The sequence below is a fragment of the Magnolia sinica genome, chromosome 13 (assembly GCF_029962835.1).
Source record: "Magnolia sinica isolate HGM2019 chromosome 13, MsV1, whole genome shotgun sequence".
Classification (NCBI taxonomy): Eukaryota; Viridiplantae; Streptophyta; class Magnoliopsida; order Magnoliales; family Magnoliaceae; genus Magnolia; species Magnolia sinica.
Window position 1 is genome coordinate 34062948 of NC_080585.1, and position 19568 is coordinate 34082515.

The 19568-nt window shown below is 39.3% G+C and overlaps 1 protein-coding gene across 6 annotated transcripts; it reads right to left on the bottom strand.

The window, feature by feature from the left end:
* Positions 1–3578: 3578 nt before the first annotated feature.
* Positions 3579–17539, bottom strand: LOC131223529 (glycine-rich RNA-binding protein RZ1C-like). Of its 6 annotated transcripts, none has more exons than XM_058218968.1 (3): positions 17395–17539; positions 17073–17195; positions 3579–4537 (listed from the first exon to the last, which is right to left on the bottom strand). In XM_058218968.1, exons 2-3 carry the CDS (start codon positions 17181–17183, stop codon positions 3758–3760), a joined length of 891 nt encoding a protein of 296 aa, XP_058074951.1. In that variant the 5' UTR covers positions 17184–17195; positions 17395–17539; the 3' UTR covers positions 3579–3757. The 6 variants fall into 6 exon arrangements, with proteins under 6 accessions (XP_058074951.1, XP_058074952.1, XP_058074950.1 ...); XM_058218969.1 differs by having other exon boundaries at positions 3579–4528; positions 17330–17482; XM_058218967.1 differs by having other exon boundaries at positions 17330–17481.
* Positions 17540–19568: the final 2029 nt, after the last annotated feature.

Below are 19568 nucleotides of genomic sequence, written 5' to 3' on the forward strand. Positions count from 1 at the left end.
AAGTTCCTGTCAACGAATTCCCAAAAAGCCTGAGCTTTAGGAAATTATTATGGGATACATCACCACATTGCATGGTCACGTGGCCAACGTATTCTATCATGGAGGTTTCGTTGTCCCCTGAAGATATGGTGAACTCTGGGAACTCAAAACCTCTGGAGAATTCATAATTTCGATCAACCCATTAAGGATACAGTTTCATATAAGTCGGTTGTTTAGTTGCACACCGTACTTTTGGATGAGTCCAATAATATTATCCCAGTTGAGGGACCTTTAAGGGCCTAACAGATCTTCTTGGTCAGGGCCTTTGTGTGACCATCCCATATTCGAGTTTACAACCATATTCGCAACGGCCATTGCATAAGGTGCAGTCGGGAGTTGCCACTCGGGCATCTCTATCCTTTGGAAGCCATTATGTGCAAGAGGTACAGTCGAAGGTTGCCCCCCAAGCGCTTCTGTCCTAAATTGTCCTTAGTAAGGCGGGGCCACGATCGGCGGTTGCGCGCACCCAAGTGACCTGGCCCTTTGATAGTTGTTATGATAAGGGTGCGCTGTCGAATGTTGACCCCCATGTGCATCTATCCTTTGGTAAGCGGCCGATGCTATTTGGGGTTGCCCCCTTTGGTAATCAGTCGTTTGGGTCACATAATAATTGGTTGGGCCACTCTGAAGTGATCCCAAATGGATCATACACATTACCATATGATGACGACTAGGTACCAGGTTGCCACCCTGAGTTACTCAGGCCAGCCAGGTATTGACTCTCAAAAGGATAATAACTCTGTCGGTCATTCGGGGTAATCCGGCTGACTATATAATTGACTGTCTCGATCGTTTCTAATCACCATCGGAAGTAGTAAAGGACAACCTTACAGTCCGATATGACTGACTCTGGTTGGGAGCTTAATAGGTTATTCCTCCTCATGTCCAACAGGATGGAGTAGAGGAGAACATCTATCCATGGCTTCAAGTCTTGCAATGAGACTCTAAGCTGATCTCTCGCTTACCTCAGCTATGATCTATATGTTGCATACATCATATAAATTACTTGAATAATGTAGTAAAGATACCAGAGATCTTCAAGGAAGAAGTCCCTGCTTCAACTTCGATTATGAGCTCTTGTGGCTCCACATCGATTTGTTCTTCAGCAGCATCGACCATAGAACTAGCCTTTTTTCAATTTGCGATACATTTTATTCTATTGAAAAATGTAACGAACTTTGTTGGGTTCCATCAGACGTGCTAGAAGTAGTTTTGCACTCAATTCAATCAAATTGGACCACTCGTGTGACCAAGGGTCTAGATTATGCACACTTGTGTGTGAGTAGGATGCACGGGCATGCCAAAGTCTGTCAATCTCAATGGTTGATTGAATTGTTGGTGTCCTCTTTACCAAGACAGACAAATTGGAGATTGGGATCGTAGATCCAGAGTCCTTTCGGCAACCAATATTGCACTCCATTCAAGCGATTAGTGAAAGAAGAGGTCAATACTTTCAAATGAGTTCTTTTTGCCTTGTGACAATAGACGCAAGTCTACGACCGTAAGGACTTGTTCTTTCACCAACACTTTAGGTTCAAAACAATTTTCAAATGAACAAATATACACATTTAATTTAAATAAGGTAGGACATTGTCAATTTCATTAAATATTGTAAAATAATGTTTATTACAATTGATGACTTGTGAGACAACCAAACAAATAAATGAAATGAAAAGAGAAATACCCGATATGCCTATTAGAACAAACGACTCAAGGTGGGTGTGATCAACTAAATCGAAACTCAGATGATCACGTTCTACAACTTAAGGTTGCAGAAAAGACAATCTCTACTCCTAAGGTATTGCAGCAGGAGCCACTGGGAAATAGTTGTAAACTAAAATATGCTCGAAAAGAAAGATAAATAAAAGATAACTTGATGTGTTTGGCATAGGGCTCCGAGCTCTTCTTTAATTGCTCCTTTTATAAATTGTCAAGGCAGTGAAGCAACTAGCTAGGGTTTTCTTGTAGCTTTTGAATCCTTCGTGCAATCATCGTCGTTCTATATACGAGAATCCCTTCGATTGCTACAGATTTGGTGACTTGGATTGCTAAGCATGACTCCGATTAGATTCGAACGCCTAACTTTTCAGATATGGACCATTGCAAGGTGTTTGTGGTCCATTAGGTACCAGGCCTACATCTGTCGAGATCCATTTGATCAGAACAACCAGATCTAAGGCTAGATCCATATCAATCTTGACCGCTAGCACCTTTGATGACATTCTACAGAATGGATTTGACCAGAGGTCACCAAGAGGTGTCAGATAGACTGGCTGAGGCCTCCTCTAACATTTGACTAGAGGTCACCAAGAGGTGTCAGATAGACTGGCTGAGGCCTCCTCTAACATTTTCACCATTCACTGCGGGGTGATTTCAGATGCTTGGAACAATGAATAGATAGGACCAGCCAATGAATAGATAGGACCAGCCAGCGCCGCCCCAAAGGTTGTTGATTGAGATACAGCTCTAAAGGAACCTGAATATTCTCTACCTTTTCGTATCTTCGAACTATTAGGCAGACTGGATCTTGTCTTCTCATCCAACTCTCCCATTGCCCTCATCCCAATTAATGGACGGCTTTGGATTATCCAATAAGAATCTCTCCCTCAAGTTAGATTAAGACCCAAACCAAGTTGGCACGGACGAGACTGCTACCGTTCTTCTGAACATTTTTTGGGGAACTCTCCCATTTTGGAAGGACTGCAAGATACGGCCTTTCCGGGGATATCATCGATAGATTTGTGATAGATCCATTCTTCAACGGGGCTTTTATAAGCATACCTGATGCATCGCCTTACAAATTAGTAGTACTTTGATTGTTACCAGGTGACCTACACGGATTCATACTTTCAGAAAAGTGCACAAGGGTTTGTGTCACCGCATTAATAGCGGAATACATAATACTAAAGGGAAACTAACTGAAGATCTCTTTACGTGCGAGTACATTTCCATTATGCACTACACACAGTGGTGCAAGTACATTTTGTGCTCTAAAGACAGTGGATTCGGGCGGATTAGGTACATCCATATTTTTCATTGCGGCGTGGCCCACCTAAATTCAGAGCAGTTAGATTTTGGCCAGGGCATGCTCACGCTGCAGCACCCAGTGGAGGATGCATTTGTAACAAGCACAATGAGAGTCCTGCAACAGATTTCGGTAAACACGGTGAACAGGCTGCCTCACAACCCAGTGAGATACTTTCCCTTGATTGGGATGGGAAGGGATCACTATGAACATAGCCGTGGTCCGAAAATTGGATGGTCCAGCACCAGGTGAGCCACCTGCACAACACATTAGGACAAGAAAGACCATCAGTCAAATTCAACCACCAGATGAGCAAGCTATGCTACCATGGGTCTTTTTCGTTAAGAGCATGTTAGGCACTACCCCCCATCCAATGAATAACAAGGGTACCACAACACACGAACACCATGTTAGCAGGTGGAGCAGGGCCCATCTCCATTGAGTCTGTTTTGCACCCATGACCACATCGTCCCTGTCAACAAGGATAGGAGAACCATTCCACAGAAACAGAGAGTGAAAATTGCAACCATCTATCCCCACTAACAACATAATTCTAGTGTTTGAGAAGTGAAAATTGCAACCATCTATCCCCACTAACAACATAATTCTAGTGTTCGAAATGGAAACTCAAAAGAAGATAGCCTAAATGGTCATTAACATTTCCAACAGTCCTGACAAAACCAGCCATCATCCTCAATAGCGTTCGTACGAAGACGGGCGTCCTCCCCTGCTGGGGCGGTCATAGGGCCCTGGCCTCTCCCTGAAGCTACCCCCATCATAACGTGCAGGCCCACCACTACCACCATACCTGTCCCCACCACCTCTTGGGCCCCCTTCCCTGTCATAACCCCTGTCCTTACCATATCCATTCTGAGGGTACCGGTCTGATGGTCCATACCGGTCACCACCACCCTGAAAGCGGTCCCCACCAGGTGGGTACCTATCACCAGCATAACGATCTCGGCCCCCGTACCCTCTGTCGCGGTTGTCAACTCGGTCTCTATCTCCATAGCGACCACCATCATACCGATCATCCGTGTAGCGATCACTGCCATAGCGGTCTCCTCCAAAGCGATCCCCTCCAAAGCGGTCCCCACCACGGCTGCCGCCACCAAACCTAGAGCGAGATGGGAATCTGCCCCCGCTGCCACCGCCGCCGCCACCAGAAGAAGGGCATTCTCGGGCCCAATGTCCTGGGCGGCCACACTTGAAGCACTCAGTGCGCCCTCCTGACCGATCTCGATCTCCTCCGCTGCTACCATAGCTCCCCCGCCCTCCTGTTGAGAAACCCCCACTGTATCCATAGCCGTGATCGTCCGAGCCATGCTTTGGCTGGGCCCTGTTCACCGAGATCATCCGACCTCCCAGCTCCCTGCCGTGCATATCACTGATGGCATTTTCCATTGCCCGTTGATCTGCAAAGGTCACAAATCCAAAACCACGAGGGCGGCCTGTGTCCCTTTCCTGCATAATCTACACAAGTAAAGGTATTAAGAAGAAAGTTTAAAAAAATAAAAACCCAATTCAATTCAACATCCAACCAGAGTCTTCATTCGACTCGACTCGGTATTTAATTGAGGATCTTTGGTTTTTGTTGGTTACATCCATGCTTGATTTTTTCAATAAATCTTTGTTATTCATCAACAAATATACTTAAAATACTCGGATTGAAATGAAAAATCAGCTGATGGTGAACTATCATCGTTTCGATTTCATAAAGGACCATAGATTGTGCTCTCAAATTGTTTCAATTTCATAAAGGAACATAGGTTGGACTCTTTAAGAACATGCATATTTTTATCAACAAAATAGTTATAACCACTAAACAGGGTGACACAGTTGGAATCGACCAACTCAGCAAGCTAACTCAATGAGTCTCATTGAGATTCTGTCAAATCAGACACATGGCGAGTCTCCAAGAGACTACGCTCAAAACAATGCTGTCTCGAGTTGACTTGTCTAAGTCTTGAGTCTAGTAAGTTATAAAACTATGGTTAAGAAAAGGTTTTTTTTTTTAAACAACATGGATGATGAAGCAAAAATAATAATAATAATAATACTCTATTGATCATTCAAATGACAATGAAACAATGAATCAAAAAATGTATGATTCATGCGCTGATATCAGTTGCTTGTTTCGACATTCTCCAGCTGGTGCGATTTACTACAGAGGACTTACATGATCCTTGACCTGTGGGTACAGTATACTTAGTTTTCAGCTTGTACAAGTGGGACCCATGGTTTAGTAATCAAGAACATTGCTCAGTAGGGCTGACCTTAGATGTGACATACCCCAAAAACCTCCCAAATTGGAAGTCCTCGCCTATTATCTCAAGCCTTTTCTGTTGAATATGGACCATCGTTGTATTTCACTTCTCAACAATCCATTTTAAGGCCACAAATTGAACCATGGAACCACTTGACTGAAAACCCAACCCCCGAGTTTCACTATTGCTGCTACAACCATACAGGAGGGCTCTATAGGCCACTGTAGCAGAAAAGAAAAGGTTGGATGAACATAGAGAAAGAAGAAATAACAAAAGAGCAGTGCATCACATGCTTTTCCACCAAAATAATTTTTTGCTTTGATACCCAATTTATTACATTAATCAGTTCTGCTGTTTGTTACCCCAAACCATATCTTTTGGGTATATCTAAGACGAGAACTTGGAAAGCTCAATGTTGACACAGCATTATCCAATTGAACTGCGGGCACGGCCCATACTGATAAGGGAGATCTCTGGGAGTCAGAAGCAGGAATAAATTTGTACACACGGAGTTCTTTGTACTTTTCTTCTCATAATAAAATAAGCTGATTATCCATCAAAAAATAAATTAATAAAAGAACTGCAGGCTCAAGGTTTTAAGACTCCTACTCATCTTAGTTGACTCAGACATCTGACAGACTCGACCCAGTTCGAAACCTTAACACTGACTGGGCAAGTCCCAACTCCACTCAGGATCAAACCAGTCAGTCCAAGTTGCTGCATTTTTTAACCATGACACTTGTACCCACCATATTATGGGATATGGTACAAAGTGCTCTCATGACAACGAATAACATCTTGTAAATACACACTTATCGAAGCAGCAATGATGAATGAGACAGAATGGGCCTTTCACTCGAGGAGATCCACAATGAAGGCCTTCAAGGAAGGTATTCCCAGCACTTGGTAAATGCATAATCATATTGAGGCGGCTCAAAATATCTAAAGAGATCACTTTGAGCTGTAGGGAATATATTCAGTGGGCCAACAACCTCAATATGGCAAAGATCCACGTAGATCTGGAGCAATCTATATGATGAGTTGTGGCTTGTAACTAATAAACATTCCAGTTGCAAACATTCAAGCACAGCACCACATTCTTATGAATATGGAAATACTTAAATATCAGTGTTTAAGAGAGATTGCAGTATAAAAGAAAATTTTCTGTCAATCAGTGATCGAATGAAATCATATGCAAGAAGCTTGTGCACCCTAGACTAGAATGAAGTCTTCAGCTCTCATTGAAATTGAAATGTTTGATGCCATTTTGAAGAGACTTGAAGACGGAAGATCCCTCAGGTATACCAATTCTCAGAATTGTCTAATGTTCACTCACCCCAGTGATTTCAGGTGCTTCCAAAACCCATCCTTGCTGGATCATTCCTAGATTTCTACACAATGAGTGAAGTTGACCCCGCAGAGGCTGATGATTAAATCATCAGGGATACAGTAAGCAACCCCCAGAGAGCTTGATGATCAAATCATCAAGGATACAGTAAGTACAATCCAACTCCCAATCTCTATTGAAATTGGAGGGGTTTGCCCCAGAAAAACAAGGCCCATAAAGAACAGTGACATTTTGTACAATCACACTGTAATAGTATTGAATAGGCAGAGGATATAAATAACTAGTATCTGTCCAAAACTGCAATTGCAACTAACAAGGGGGATCTATGAGTAAAAACTATCATAAGACTCCTCTCTAATGGTATGGTCGTGAAGCAAGTGATTCAAAATTCCCATGTCTTACTGTACGTTCCACCTGAGCTAATCAAACTATGTTCTGCCATTCTCAATGCAAATACCCGTCTTCAACACTTGACAAATTAGCAAATAAATTGTGTTTACGAATAGTTAAGGAATATAATATAGCTTACTACTTAATTGTGTTCATGTATTTATATTAGGACATATGACCTAGTCAATGTTGTCAAAATCATTACTGTATCGTAAAGTGTAATAGGGGTTGAATCGTATCGAATCGCAAATCGTATCGTAAATCGTAAGATTTTTTCTGATATATATATATATATATAGATTAAGTAAATCAGAAAAGATTAAAAACTCATCAATCATCCATTTACCATCAAAATGTACCAAAAAAGTAATACATATCATGATATTATCAATTGAGAAAATGTATATGGTATACATATAATGATAGTAAAGGATTCTAGTGTTTTTCCTTTGTTTCCTTTTATTGTTTTTCGAAAAAAAATTGCCTTAAAAGACATACGAGAGTCCTTTAAAAATTTTATTCTTTTGTAACTTTCTTGTGTAAAATCATGTTAGAAAAAATGGCATTTGATTCCATTGTGAATAAAAAGATATCTTGATTTCCTTGTTTTGGGTTTTTGAATATCAAAATCCCCAAATCTCCTCTCTCTCAAAGGAAAAAATGAGGATATTTTTAATAGGGGAGAACCTTTTTCATATTTTATGAGAAAAATGGTACAAAGAAAAAGAAAAAATTGAATAAAAAATTTAAAAAATAATAATAATTTTTAAAGCTTTTTTGGGCCCATTTACGCAGTCCATGATTATCTTACAATTCGTACGATTCGATGCGATTATTGTATGATTCGTACAATAATCGTATGATTATTTAGGATTTTACGATTTGGGTGTACGATTTAAATCATATACCCATACGATACGATATGAATCGTACGATTTTGATAACATTGGGGCTAGTAAGTACTTCAAAATTCCAAAAACTTAAATGGGTTTCCTAAAGAGCAAAACGAGCAAGTTTTTCCACTAAGGATATCTAGTCATATGGTTCACTCTATAATAAGAAGGAATTTTCCAAAAGGAACCAAGGATTACCTGCAAAAGGAGAAATGGACCGAGTGAGATTCTTAAGAAGTTCGACAATAATCATTATGAAGTTGAAAACTGACAGGGTTATGACATCTCCACCATACTCCATGTAGCAGATCTATTTGAGTTTCATAGCAATCACGAAAAGTGGAAGACAGGACCATGAAAACAACAAAAATAATTCTGAAGAAGCATAAGGGTTCATATCAAATAAAGTAATCAGCATCTAGCTGACCAAAACATACAAGGGCCTGTTTGATTTTCCATGATGCATGTAAATTCCCGGTAAATAGGTAATTATTACTTTTTCACTTGTTTGAAAATGGGTGAGTAATTCCATCAAAAAAACCGGTCCCAAAATGTTGACTTAAATCCATGGGCCCCACCGTAATGTATATGATATATATGTGCCATCCATCTGTTTTATTAGAACATTTTAGGGCATGAGCCGAAAAATGAGGCAGATCGAATGCTCAATTGGCCCACATGAAAGGAAACAATGGCCTTAATTTGTCCACCATTGAAAGTTGGTTCTTTTATTGGGCCCACATTGAGGTTTATTCACCATCTAACCCGTTCATAGGGTCACATAGACATGGATAAGGGAAAAAACATAAATATAAGCTTGATCTAAAACTTCTAAGGGCCCCGAGAAGTTTTTAATGGTAGGCATTTGATTCTCACAATTTCGTGTGGTGTGGTCCACTTGAGCTTTGGATCTGCCTCATTTTTTGGGCTCATGCCCTAAATTCAATTGGCATAATGAATGGGCGGTGTAGATAAGCCGCAAACATTATGGTGGGCCCCACATTTATTTTGCAAATTGCTCGATTTAAGTGTTTAAAAAGTAACCTGTCAAGTCAGCATTGGGAAATATGCAGTAATTACCTTGGTAAATAATGATTACTCATTTACGAGGAAATTACAGTTGAGCCAGAAAATCAAACATGCCCTAAAGGAAGCTACTTGCACTCAGTGTTGTCGGAATCGTACAATTCACATCATATCGTATATGTGTACAATTCAAATTGTAACACCCAAATAGCAAATCTTAAATAATCGTAGAATTGCATAAATGAGCCGAAAATTCCATAAAAAATAAAATAAAATTTCCATTTTTATTCATTTTTCTTCTTTCTTTTTATCATTTGGCTTAGAAAACGTGAAAAAGGCCTTCCCCTACGCTTATTCGTTTTTTCTTCATTCTTTTTATCCATTTTTCTTCTTTTTCTTTTTACTCATTTTACAGTTAAACCACTGTACACATGATATGCATACCGTACACATGTTCTCAATTGATAATATCATGATATAATATTAGTTTTCCTGGTGTATATTGATGGGAAATGGATTGATGATGATTTTATTTTTTTTTCTGGTTTATTTGTATTTTTTCAGATGTTTTCGGTTGTTTTAAGAAATCCAAAAAACAAAAAAACACTTACAATTTCAATGCAATTCGATATGATTCGTATGATTCGACCCCTAGTACAATACGTGATACAATAACGATTTTGAACTGCTGTTTACGCTATTGATCCAATGGAAAGGTGATCATCTACAGAAAGTTCATGATTTTGAAAGAAGATCCACGTAGTTGGCAAACTGTATGAAGATTTTCATGCCAGCAACTACAGAGTACATTTTCTCCAACCTAGGGATGACTACACACAAATGGGCTTGATTGACTGGACCAAGAATCACGTGAGCCATTCCCATGATGAGAAGGAAAGGAAGAATAATGAAACTAGATTCAAAAGGAAATATAGAGGCAATAAGCCTGACAGTTAGGTACGGTATTTGACAATGCATGCCACAAGATTTCAGAATTTAACCCACAAGGATGAACACATGTTGATCACCACGATTAATGCACTGAAAAAGTAGTAACAAGTGCTAGAGTATAGGCAATACATGCCAGAGGAACAAGGTTTGGGATGAGGGGGAATTGGCCCCTTTTTTTGCTTGGGGAAATCACCAGAACTTACGCTTCTCTTCTTCTTTTTAACATGTATCCACAGATTATCAGACCATTTTTTTTATATAAGAATGTTGTTTGTCAGCTTGGCCTCCAGAAAGTCAACCAAATAGGCCAAATCGAACAGAAATTTCCAAAAATGACAGTTTAATCCTTCTTCCATTTTTTCCCCAAAATGATCCATTCTGCTTCAATTCATCAATACCACCTAAATCTTGTGTTTTGATCCCCAAAATAGCCTACATCTATCCTAAACAAAGATTCTAAGCTTCGTTAATGCTTGAAATGTAGAAAGAACAGAAAATGAAAAACAACAAAATTTTGGGAAATTTTTGAAAGGGGGACCTCTATGCCCAATACCAGCCCATGGCAACTGTATCGGCCCTGATTCGACCTATATATATCAGCCGACGAGGGCAGATACACCCCTTTGCCTTTAATTAGACTGATTCGCCCCTGTATTGCCTAATATGGTTAACCGATATAGTTACAATACGAACCATGCAAAGGAGAGCAAGACATGCTGTCCACTGAAAAGTTTTCTTATTCGGTTAATTATCCATATGATACCATATGGATGGCTTTTATAACCATGAGCAACATGCATTTGCTAGATTTGCTAACTATCGGGCCTCCAAGTAAACCCTATTGGTTATTAATAAAATAAAATGAACCAAAGATTTCCTATTAGCTACTTTCCTCCATTAAAAATTAAAATTTAAAAATAAAAAAAAATAAAAAATAAAAAAATTCCAAAGAATAAGTGGTAAAGAACCATTATCCTAGAAATTCTCTATAAACCATCAAATACAATAACTTGCGGTCTCTTATATATAAGAAACTACAATTTCATCAAAAGTACAGTTAATAAAAACTTCTAAACACCAGAAATAGAAGCCAGTTTCATCCCTAACTTAGCACCTACAAGGATACTCAAAAGAAGATAAAGGGTAACCAAAAAGTCATTCATGAAATAAATGGACTTGCTGCCTTCAAACATATAATGTCATTTAGAAATGACTAAAAAATTGCACCTGCCAACATAATTAGAAGTTCATTTCATGAGATACACAAAAAAACATTGCATAAGAGAGCACAATGGAGATGATCTGAATAAAAAATGAACTGATTATTATCATTTTTTTTACAATGGCAACTGATTCATTATCATTTTCATCAATCCATAAATATAATATGAATACAAACTTGTTATTTCTTTCTTAGTACCCATTTACACTTTTATGTCATAGAGGTGCAAAAAGGAGCAGCCTCATTTAAAAGAGAAATTACCTCTGTGAATTGAATAGGGATGTCAGATACACCAACTAAATGCATGATAGTTCATTGAAATTGGTAAGAGTTCTTACTCAAAACAGGAGCATCCATGCAAGTTCCAAATCTATTCTCCTTCTAACGGAAAAGATGACCCCTGACCTCAGTCTGACAGCATCACAAGTTCATCACAGTACCATCACAACATAACCTCCCATATTACCACAGCACAGGCACTCAAACAAATTCCAAACCCCCCCAAGTCACTTCAGATGTAAACACAGCACCACGCAAAGAAACAAATCTCATATCCCCATTGTAACTTCAGAACTCAGATATTGCTACTGTATCTCATCTCCAAATCAAATCTAGCAATCATTTCCACCATGACGTGGGTTGCCACCAGTACTTTAGTGAATCTAGGAAACAAGATATTACTGAACCATTGGTTCATGTTGACCAAGCATCCATCACATAGTAGAGGTGCGATGCATGTAGACACAGTCATCTGCCTCTTACCAGTTACCAGTTCAGTCCCTCACAGCACCAAGCAAAGAAACAAATCATGTTCTACTTCAGAACTCAGATATTAATTCTGTACCTGATCCTCAAATCAAATCTACCCACATTTCCACTCACTATGGTTGTGGGTTGCTTCCGGTACTTTGTTGAATCTAGGAAACGAGTTATTGCTGTGGTTCATGTCGAGTGAGCATCCTTCACATCATAGTGCTGCGATGTAGGTAGACACGGTCATCTGCCTCTCACCAGTTCGGTCCTTCCATTTTCCAGTATGAAAATAAAAGCTACTTAGATTAACAGTTACAGGTAGAAACACTTTAAGTTGCATGGACTAACTGCTACTGCCACCTCAACTCCCATTAGAGAAGAAAGCTAAATCAACATGTTATTGCTTTCTTCATATCCCACACAGTTCAATCTGTACGGTAACCAAAACAGATAGAAAAGGCAATCATGGTGGAAGTTTCCATGAAAGAATGTAATTTCCTTCATGGAAAATGGACAGATCACAAAAATAATTTCCTCCGCTTGATAAATCAGCTAGCAGACGAACTTGAAGACTGAATCGATATCTTCTGAAGTGCAGATCATCATTCCAAGGTAGCAAACGACATCACTGACATAAGCTTCAACACCAAGGGCAAGTTCACATGGATTCCAACAGCTAAGCAGCCAATTTGGGCAATGAGATATTGAGTTGGATTCTTCTAATGATCAAAGCCCATAGACAAAAGAAAAGATAATAACTAAACATTGCAAGAAATCTGCATTCGGACTGTGCATGCAAACTGAGTTCCACTGCTTCTGATATTGAAGTGATTAATTCTGCCTCCTCAAAAACCATTTTTGAAAAAAAGAACACCCCAGGAGCAACAAAAAACATCAGGACCAACACGGTGCAACAACGGTTCTGCTACTTGGGATCACATTTTTTTGAAATTTGAACTAAGTCAATGGCTAGAAATAAACTGAGGTAAATGGACATCAACCTTCCACTGGATGTAGGAGCATGCAATGACAAGAACTAAGATCGATTCTGCACTGAAATTGTGGCATCTGCATATTCTCATCTACTGTGATGTGACATGCAATTGCACCCATCTTACATAGACGGAGCTGGAACTCTCATAGAAATGCTCTGAAATTACTGAAACCCTTTCAGGTTGCAAACAGAAAAGGCTAAAACCCTTGCATTACTGTTGACCACAATCACTCCTGCAACAACAAGTGATCATCCCCAAAACCAAGTTCGCTGGCAACATTCAGCAATGTTAGTTTATGCTTTCTCTTACACACAAGCAGCCAGAAAAATCAAAAATCTTGGATGACCACTCGGGACCATGGCACCAGCTAAAAGGGAAGTCTTCCTTTGACAGGAACATTCACAATCACAGTATAGTGAAATTGCAAAACGAAAATAATGGGAGAAAGGCCTGCAAAATGGGAATAATGGCAGACGACGCCCAAAAAAAACAACAAATTTTCCTCAACATGGGCACCAGTTGCCCAAGAAAGTTTTCCAGGGTGCATCGAACAAAGCCTAAAGCAATTACAGCAACCTACTACAGAAGTTCCCATCTCAGATGCAGCACATACCAAGCAGGAATTTTTGCATGCGTACTGAATGCAGGAACTTCAGTTGATATCAAGAACTGGTCAGGTCAGCAGATGAAGTTTCTGGGTAACTACCGGAGTGTTGCATAGCTTTAATTGCCATTCACGATCTGAGAGTTTTCCAGTTCCTCCAATGCCAGCATATTTGTGTAAACTGTAACTGAACTTTATGCTAAACTTTCAGAACATAGGCCAGATGAAATCTCTTGAAAATAACAAACATCTGACAGGAGCCTTTTATGCATGTCATGGGAACGGGCTTATCAAAGCCACACAATATCTACCATGTGATTGGATGCAACCTAAAAAACAACTCATAAGGATGTAGCAGTGACTGAGAAGAACCCCTAGACTGAGCATCAAATGCCATTTTCACAACATTCGAATGGGAACTCCTTGACTGTGAGGGAAAGAGACAGTAAGAAACATTTTCTAATCGATTCAAATCCATGGCATCAACAAACAACTGCCTATGATCAAGTAGGAGCATTTCTTTTCCATTTCGGCCAGCAGAACTCATTTTTTTTATGTTTCAGTGGGACCTAACAGCTGATCTATAACAGACGGTCATTCCAGTTTCTAGGCACAGGAAAAATGATGTCAGCAGAAGAAAGCAAGTTCCTTCCAACAATGTCAGACAAGCAGGCTTCTAACCATTGCTGCATCCTGTTTACCCAGTGCTAACCATAGCTACAAATCATCTGATTTAGCTCTTTTCAAATTCCACCCAACTTGAAAATCTCAAGAAACAAACAACTCAACAAATGTATTCGCACAAATGAAATCGAGCTTCCACAACTCGATGCACACAATCCAACTGACATCTCTCAGAAAACCTCAGCTAAGGCATCTCAAGATATCATAACCAGCATACCGGAAAGAGAATCAAAACACAGAAAGGGCAACTGATAAGATAGTGAATCAAAAGGAAAGAAATAAACAGGACAAAGGCTATAAAGAATCATAGAATAGTCTGCTAAACTAAATCGCAGTAAGAAATATGAACAGATTAGTGTAAAAGATATAGCATATACGCAACTCAAATTTGTGAATCAAACAGTACGCGCATAAATCAACAAACAGTTCATTTCAAATTTTGGATTACTCATACATTAGTCATGTTTTACTAGATTCACATTTTAGAAGGATGCCTTTTGGAGTGGTAATTGGCTCTCGGGCAATGAGACTGCCCAAGAACAAATCTGCAAAGGATGGCCAAATGAAGCACTGATGATTTTTTGCGCTTCAAAAAAATAAAAATAAATAAAATAAATACTGATGATCTTTAGGCAACCCAATAAGACAAGATTTTTCTAGTGGCATGAGAAAAGTTTATTTTTCAACATTTTAAAAATGCTTTAGGCAATGTTATTCCTTCTATGGAGCCATGTCACATCGGAATGTTGTTTTCCTCTTTCCAGCAGAGCAATTTAATGAAGCCAGAGAGATTAGTGCACCTACTTTTGTGGTTGGTTCTCACTACCCTAATCGGACATTGCAAATGCACTCAGCAGCTAAAAAGTTTCACAAGGGAGATCTACAGCTGAATGTAGCATGAAGTGAAGCAACAATAGATTCGGGTGCAAGAGCAGAGAAGCGTTTGTTTACAAAATGTAAGCAAGTACAAACACCTACAACTACAAGGCAGGAGCGCAATTAGAAGCAGAAGCAGGACCTATTCGGAAGGATCATGCGACTAAGGGAGATCTAGTCTGAAGGCAGCCAAATCCAAGGATTAAAACCAAAAGAGCACCTTTGGCTTGCTTCATGATGTGGGGTGGGACCTAAGGATGCTTCAGCATTCAAAATAAAAATTCACAAAGCTAATAATTAGGAAACCATGAAGGGAGACTTTTACAAGCATTTTACTACGATTCCCACCCCAATCAGCCAAAAAGAATAGCAAAGATCTGATATTCTTCCTTACTATCCCAATTTAAAGTCTATTGTAGGAAAAATACAAAAATTGAGCGTATTACAAAGGATTGACATTGTTGGAGTTTCAGAACAATTTAAGGGGCCTGTTTAATAAGTGGTATTCCATGGAAAAACAAAGAAATTCATAATCATTATTTCCCAAGGTACTTTTGAGGAATGAATTTCAAGTGATTCCATTTTAAATGTAATGTTTGATTTGCAACTGGAAAAAATCCACTTCATCTCACAAGGTTCACCTTGGATTTTGTTTTTGAGAATTGTAGAAATGAAAAGGTTACATTCAGAATCCGTGGTTGCCTTTGAAAATCAAACAAAAGAAAATAATAATGAATACACTTACTATATTTTTCCATTGATTCCCACTTGTCGAACAGGTGCTAAAGTCTATTGAAGGAAAAGCACAGAGGGATCTTTGGAGTTTATTTAGGAGGTTTGATGCAGTTGAAGTTTTTCACCAGTTTAAAGTATATTTTGGGGGTGGAATGGTTTTATAGAATTTAGGCCCTGTTTGGTAGACACCTAAGCATGAGTTCATCTTATTTTAGTTAACAGTTAGGTCTCTGATACATAATTACTATTAACTAAAATGAGATTAACCATTTTTAGGCATCTACCAAACCAGGCCTTAATTTAAAATGAAGCTAATTCAGATTTATAATGGAAATAGATAGTCGGGTTTTAAATAGGGTTGCGACAAGGCCAAGCCTGGCCAAAGAATTTGTTGGTCCATCCTACGAGCTAAGGACCTGCCTCCGAACAAAGCCCAGCTCACAACCTAAGGAACTTCACCAGGGCCAAGCCAATGAACTGACCAAACACTCAGCCAAATAGTATCAAACAAGCCCGTCTTGGTCAGACCCCACTTGCCAAATGTTTAGGCGGGCTCAACCGCAGCAAGGCCAACCAGTGATTGATCTAAAACTCAGGCCAGGACCAACCCACAATCCTCAATGCTCAAGCTCAAACATCACTGAAAGCATGCCCGAGCCAGCCCAGTTAGTACAGACCCTAGTTTTAAGGTTGTTTGGGCAGTCCAAGAACAAGGGGGGTTTTTCTGTGATTTACGAATTTTGATTGTTATTTTCAAACTTTTAAGCAATTCCTATATGAGTACGTACATATTTTAGTGCAACAAGCACTACAATGCCCGAGTTCTAGTCGTGGATGAGTTCATTAAGACTCTGCTCTGTCATGTTATTTTGACATTATCCTCGCCACTTTTTCAACATCCAATGGTTGGATCTACAGAAAATTGGCCGATTACTGTGATCCAACAGTCAGCTTTGTGTCAACCAAATAAAAAAGCTTCACATTCAGAGAAATCAAAACAAGACAATCCGAAATCTTAAAACTTCCAGTTTTCTGATAAACCCTAGATCTGATCCTAAAAAATGACGATCTTAGGGTTTGCAGTTTCCTTTTCACATTCTTCTTTCACCGAAATGTTCCAAATCAACAGACAGAGATCTCCACGGAAGAATAATTTATAAAAAACGATATGTTAAGGTTTTTGTTGTTTCCTTCTCACATTCTTCTTTCACCAAAATTCTACAAATCAAAAGACAGATTTCCACAGAAGAAGTAGAAACCCTACCTGAGCCTCCAGAATCTTGCCGAAGCGGCTGAAGGCGTCTTCAAGCTGTCGATCCGTAGTATCCCACGACAAACCTCCGACGAAGATACGCATCTCTTCCTTACCAGACATCTCCAGAAAAACCTTCAACAGATGGAAAAAGAAGATGGTGATGAAAATGAAAGAGCGAAACGAATAAATAAAAGGAAGAGAAAACCCTAATACAGAAATCCCTTTCTTAAAGAAACCCTAGGGAGGAGAGGTGAGATTAGGAATACTAGAAATAGCGGACGTGCTGGATTTTTGCCGCCTCAGAAACCCTAGAGAAGGAGAGAGTGCTTACTCTCTCACATACACTGCAAACGAATCGATGAGAGCAGAGGCGCGAGGGTGAGGTTTTGTGGTGCTTTTCTCTTAACCCGGCTCGTCTAACTCGGGTTAACGAGTGTAGGGTTCGCTTTGCAGGATTCCAAGTGCGTCCGGCCACTAGGACCAACATGCTGTTGTCAGGAGCTCACTCAGCGTGGTAAGGATGGAAGCGGATGGTGCACTGAGTAAACTCCGTGGGGCCCACTGTGATTTACGTATTTTATCATTCCATCCATCCATCCAGTTTACCAGATAATTTTAGGTCATAAATATAAATATTAAGAGTATACAAACAAAAAGTGGACCACACCACATGAAATAGTGTGAATTGAATGTCTACCGTTGAAAATTTCTTGGGGGCCACAGAAGTTTTGAATCAAGCTGATATTTGTGTTTTCCCTTCATCCATGTATTTGTGATCTTATGAACAGGTTGGATGACAAATAAACACCACTGTGGACCCTAGGAATGTTTTAACGGTGGAAATCATTATTCTTACTGTTTGCTGTGTTGTGGTCCAATTGAGATTTGGATGTGCTTCAATTTTGGGATCGAGCCCTAAAATGAGCTGGAAAACGGATGGATGGCATGGATAAACCACATACATTCTTGGTGGGCCCAGTAAAGTTTACTCAGTATGATAAAAGCGGAACTAGATAGGGAAAAACACAAGCATCCAAAACTTCCGTGCCTCCGGAACGTTTTTAACGGTGGCATTTAATTCCCAATGTTTTATGTCATGTGGTCTACTTAGATCTTTGTAGTTACTTCAATTTTGGGCTCATACCGTTAAATGAGGTGGAAAAACATATCAACAACGTCGATATATATATATATATCACAGTTGGCCCCGCTGATCATCCTCAGCTCCTCCACCCGTTTATCAACACCATGCTATTGCTTGCGACCGTCCAGTGGGAAGCTAGGTGGGGCTCACCGTGATGTTTGTTGAGAAATCCACCCAAGTCATCTGTTTTCATTGGCTCATGTGAGGACATGATCCCAAGAGGAGTTTTGAGGCAAATCCAGGACTCAAGTGGACCACACCACATTAAAGAGTGAGAAGGGAAATGACTGCCGTTGAAACCCATCTCAGTACATAGTGCATGTGGTGGGTGGTGAATCAATCGAGGCCATCCACCCACTCAGCCCTATCATGGATGGATTATATTTTCCAAAATAAAACCTATCACAGGGTTCTATTCATTTTTCCCGTATTTACTCAATGAATATTTGGACTTTAACTATGGGCTGCGATGAACGTGATCAAACGGCATGGATTTGTCTACCAGGAGTTATTTTTTATACACGTTGGATGCTTGTGTGTGGGGATGGAACCAATGATCCATTCATTGCAATCCATTACTGTCGTTGTATGTGGATGCAACTGATTGATACATCATGTACTGTTAAAAGAAGTGGCTGTGGTACTCAGCTATCATTCTATGTAAGTAAATTCACAGAGTAGCAATGGAAGATCCTTAAGTTTTATCCCCATATTTAAACTATAGATTAAAAAATAATAATAATAATAATAAACATAGTATAATTATAACAATATTTTAAAATTCAAACCAATTTAAAATATGGCATGGATGATATCCAATAGGAAGATAAGGTGTTGATACATTAATATGCCCCCACAAGCTAAATGAGCATTCAACAACAGAAAGTTTGGATTGTAAAAACCAAAAGTATGCAGGACTCAACCCATTGGCGAAAATATTCGTGATCTGAGCAAAAGTATCGACAAATTGAACCGAAACATCCCCACAAGTTCAAATAAACTGGTAGTCCACTTTAACATGTTTTGTGCGGGCATGATAAATAGGATTTAATGCAAGAAACATAGCACTTATATTGTTACAAAATATAATAGGAGAATCCTTGAGATACAGAGATAAGTCACGGAAAGGCATATGAACCTAAAGTAGTTTATGAAATAAGAGAACGGTACTCAAATTTTGTGCTCAATCTTGAAATTGTGGGTAGTTTCTTAGCTTGCCAAGAAATAAGATTATCATCGAGAAAATTAATAAAATCTGATGTGAATTTGCGATTATCTTGATCGCCAACCCAATCTGCATCAAAATATATAGGCCTGAAGAGTAAGGGAACATTTTCAAGATGAAGACCATGTGTTACAAC

Bases quoted from the DNA above. Each gene is read 5' to 3' on its own strand.
- LOC131223529 (XM_058218968.1), bottom strand. From the start codon at position 17,183: ATGTCTGGTAAGGAAGAGATGCGTATCTTCGTCGGAGGTTTGTCGTGG. The intron at 4,538-17,072 runs GTAGGGTTTCTA...TTACTTGTGTAG, and splicing joins GCAAGATTCTGGAGGCTCAG to ATTATGCAGGAAAGGGACAC.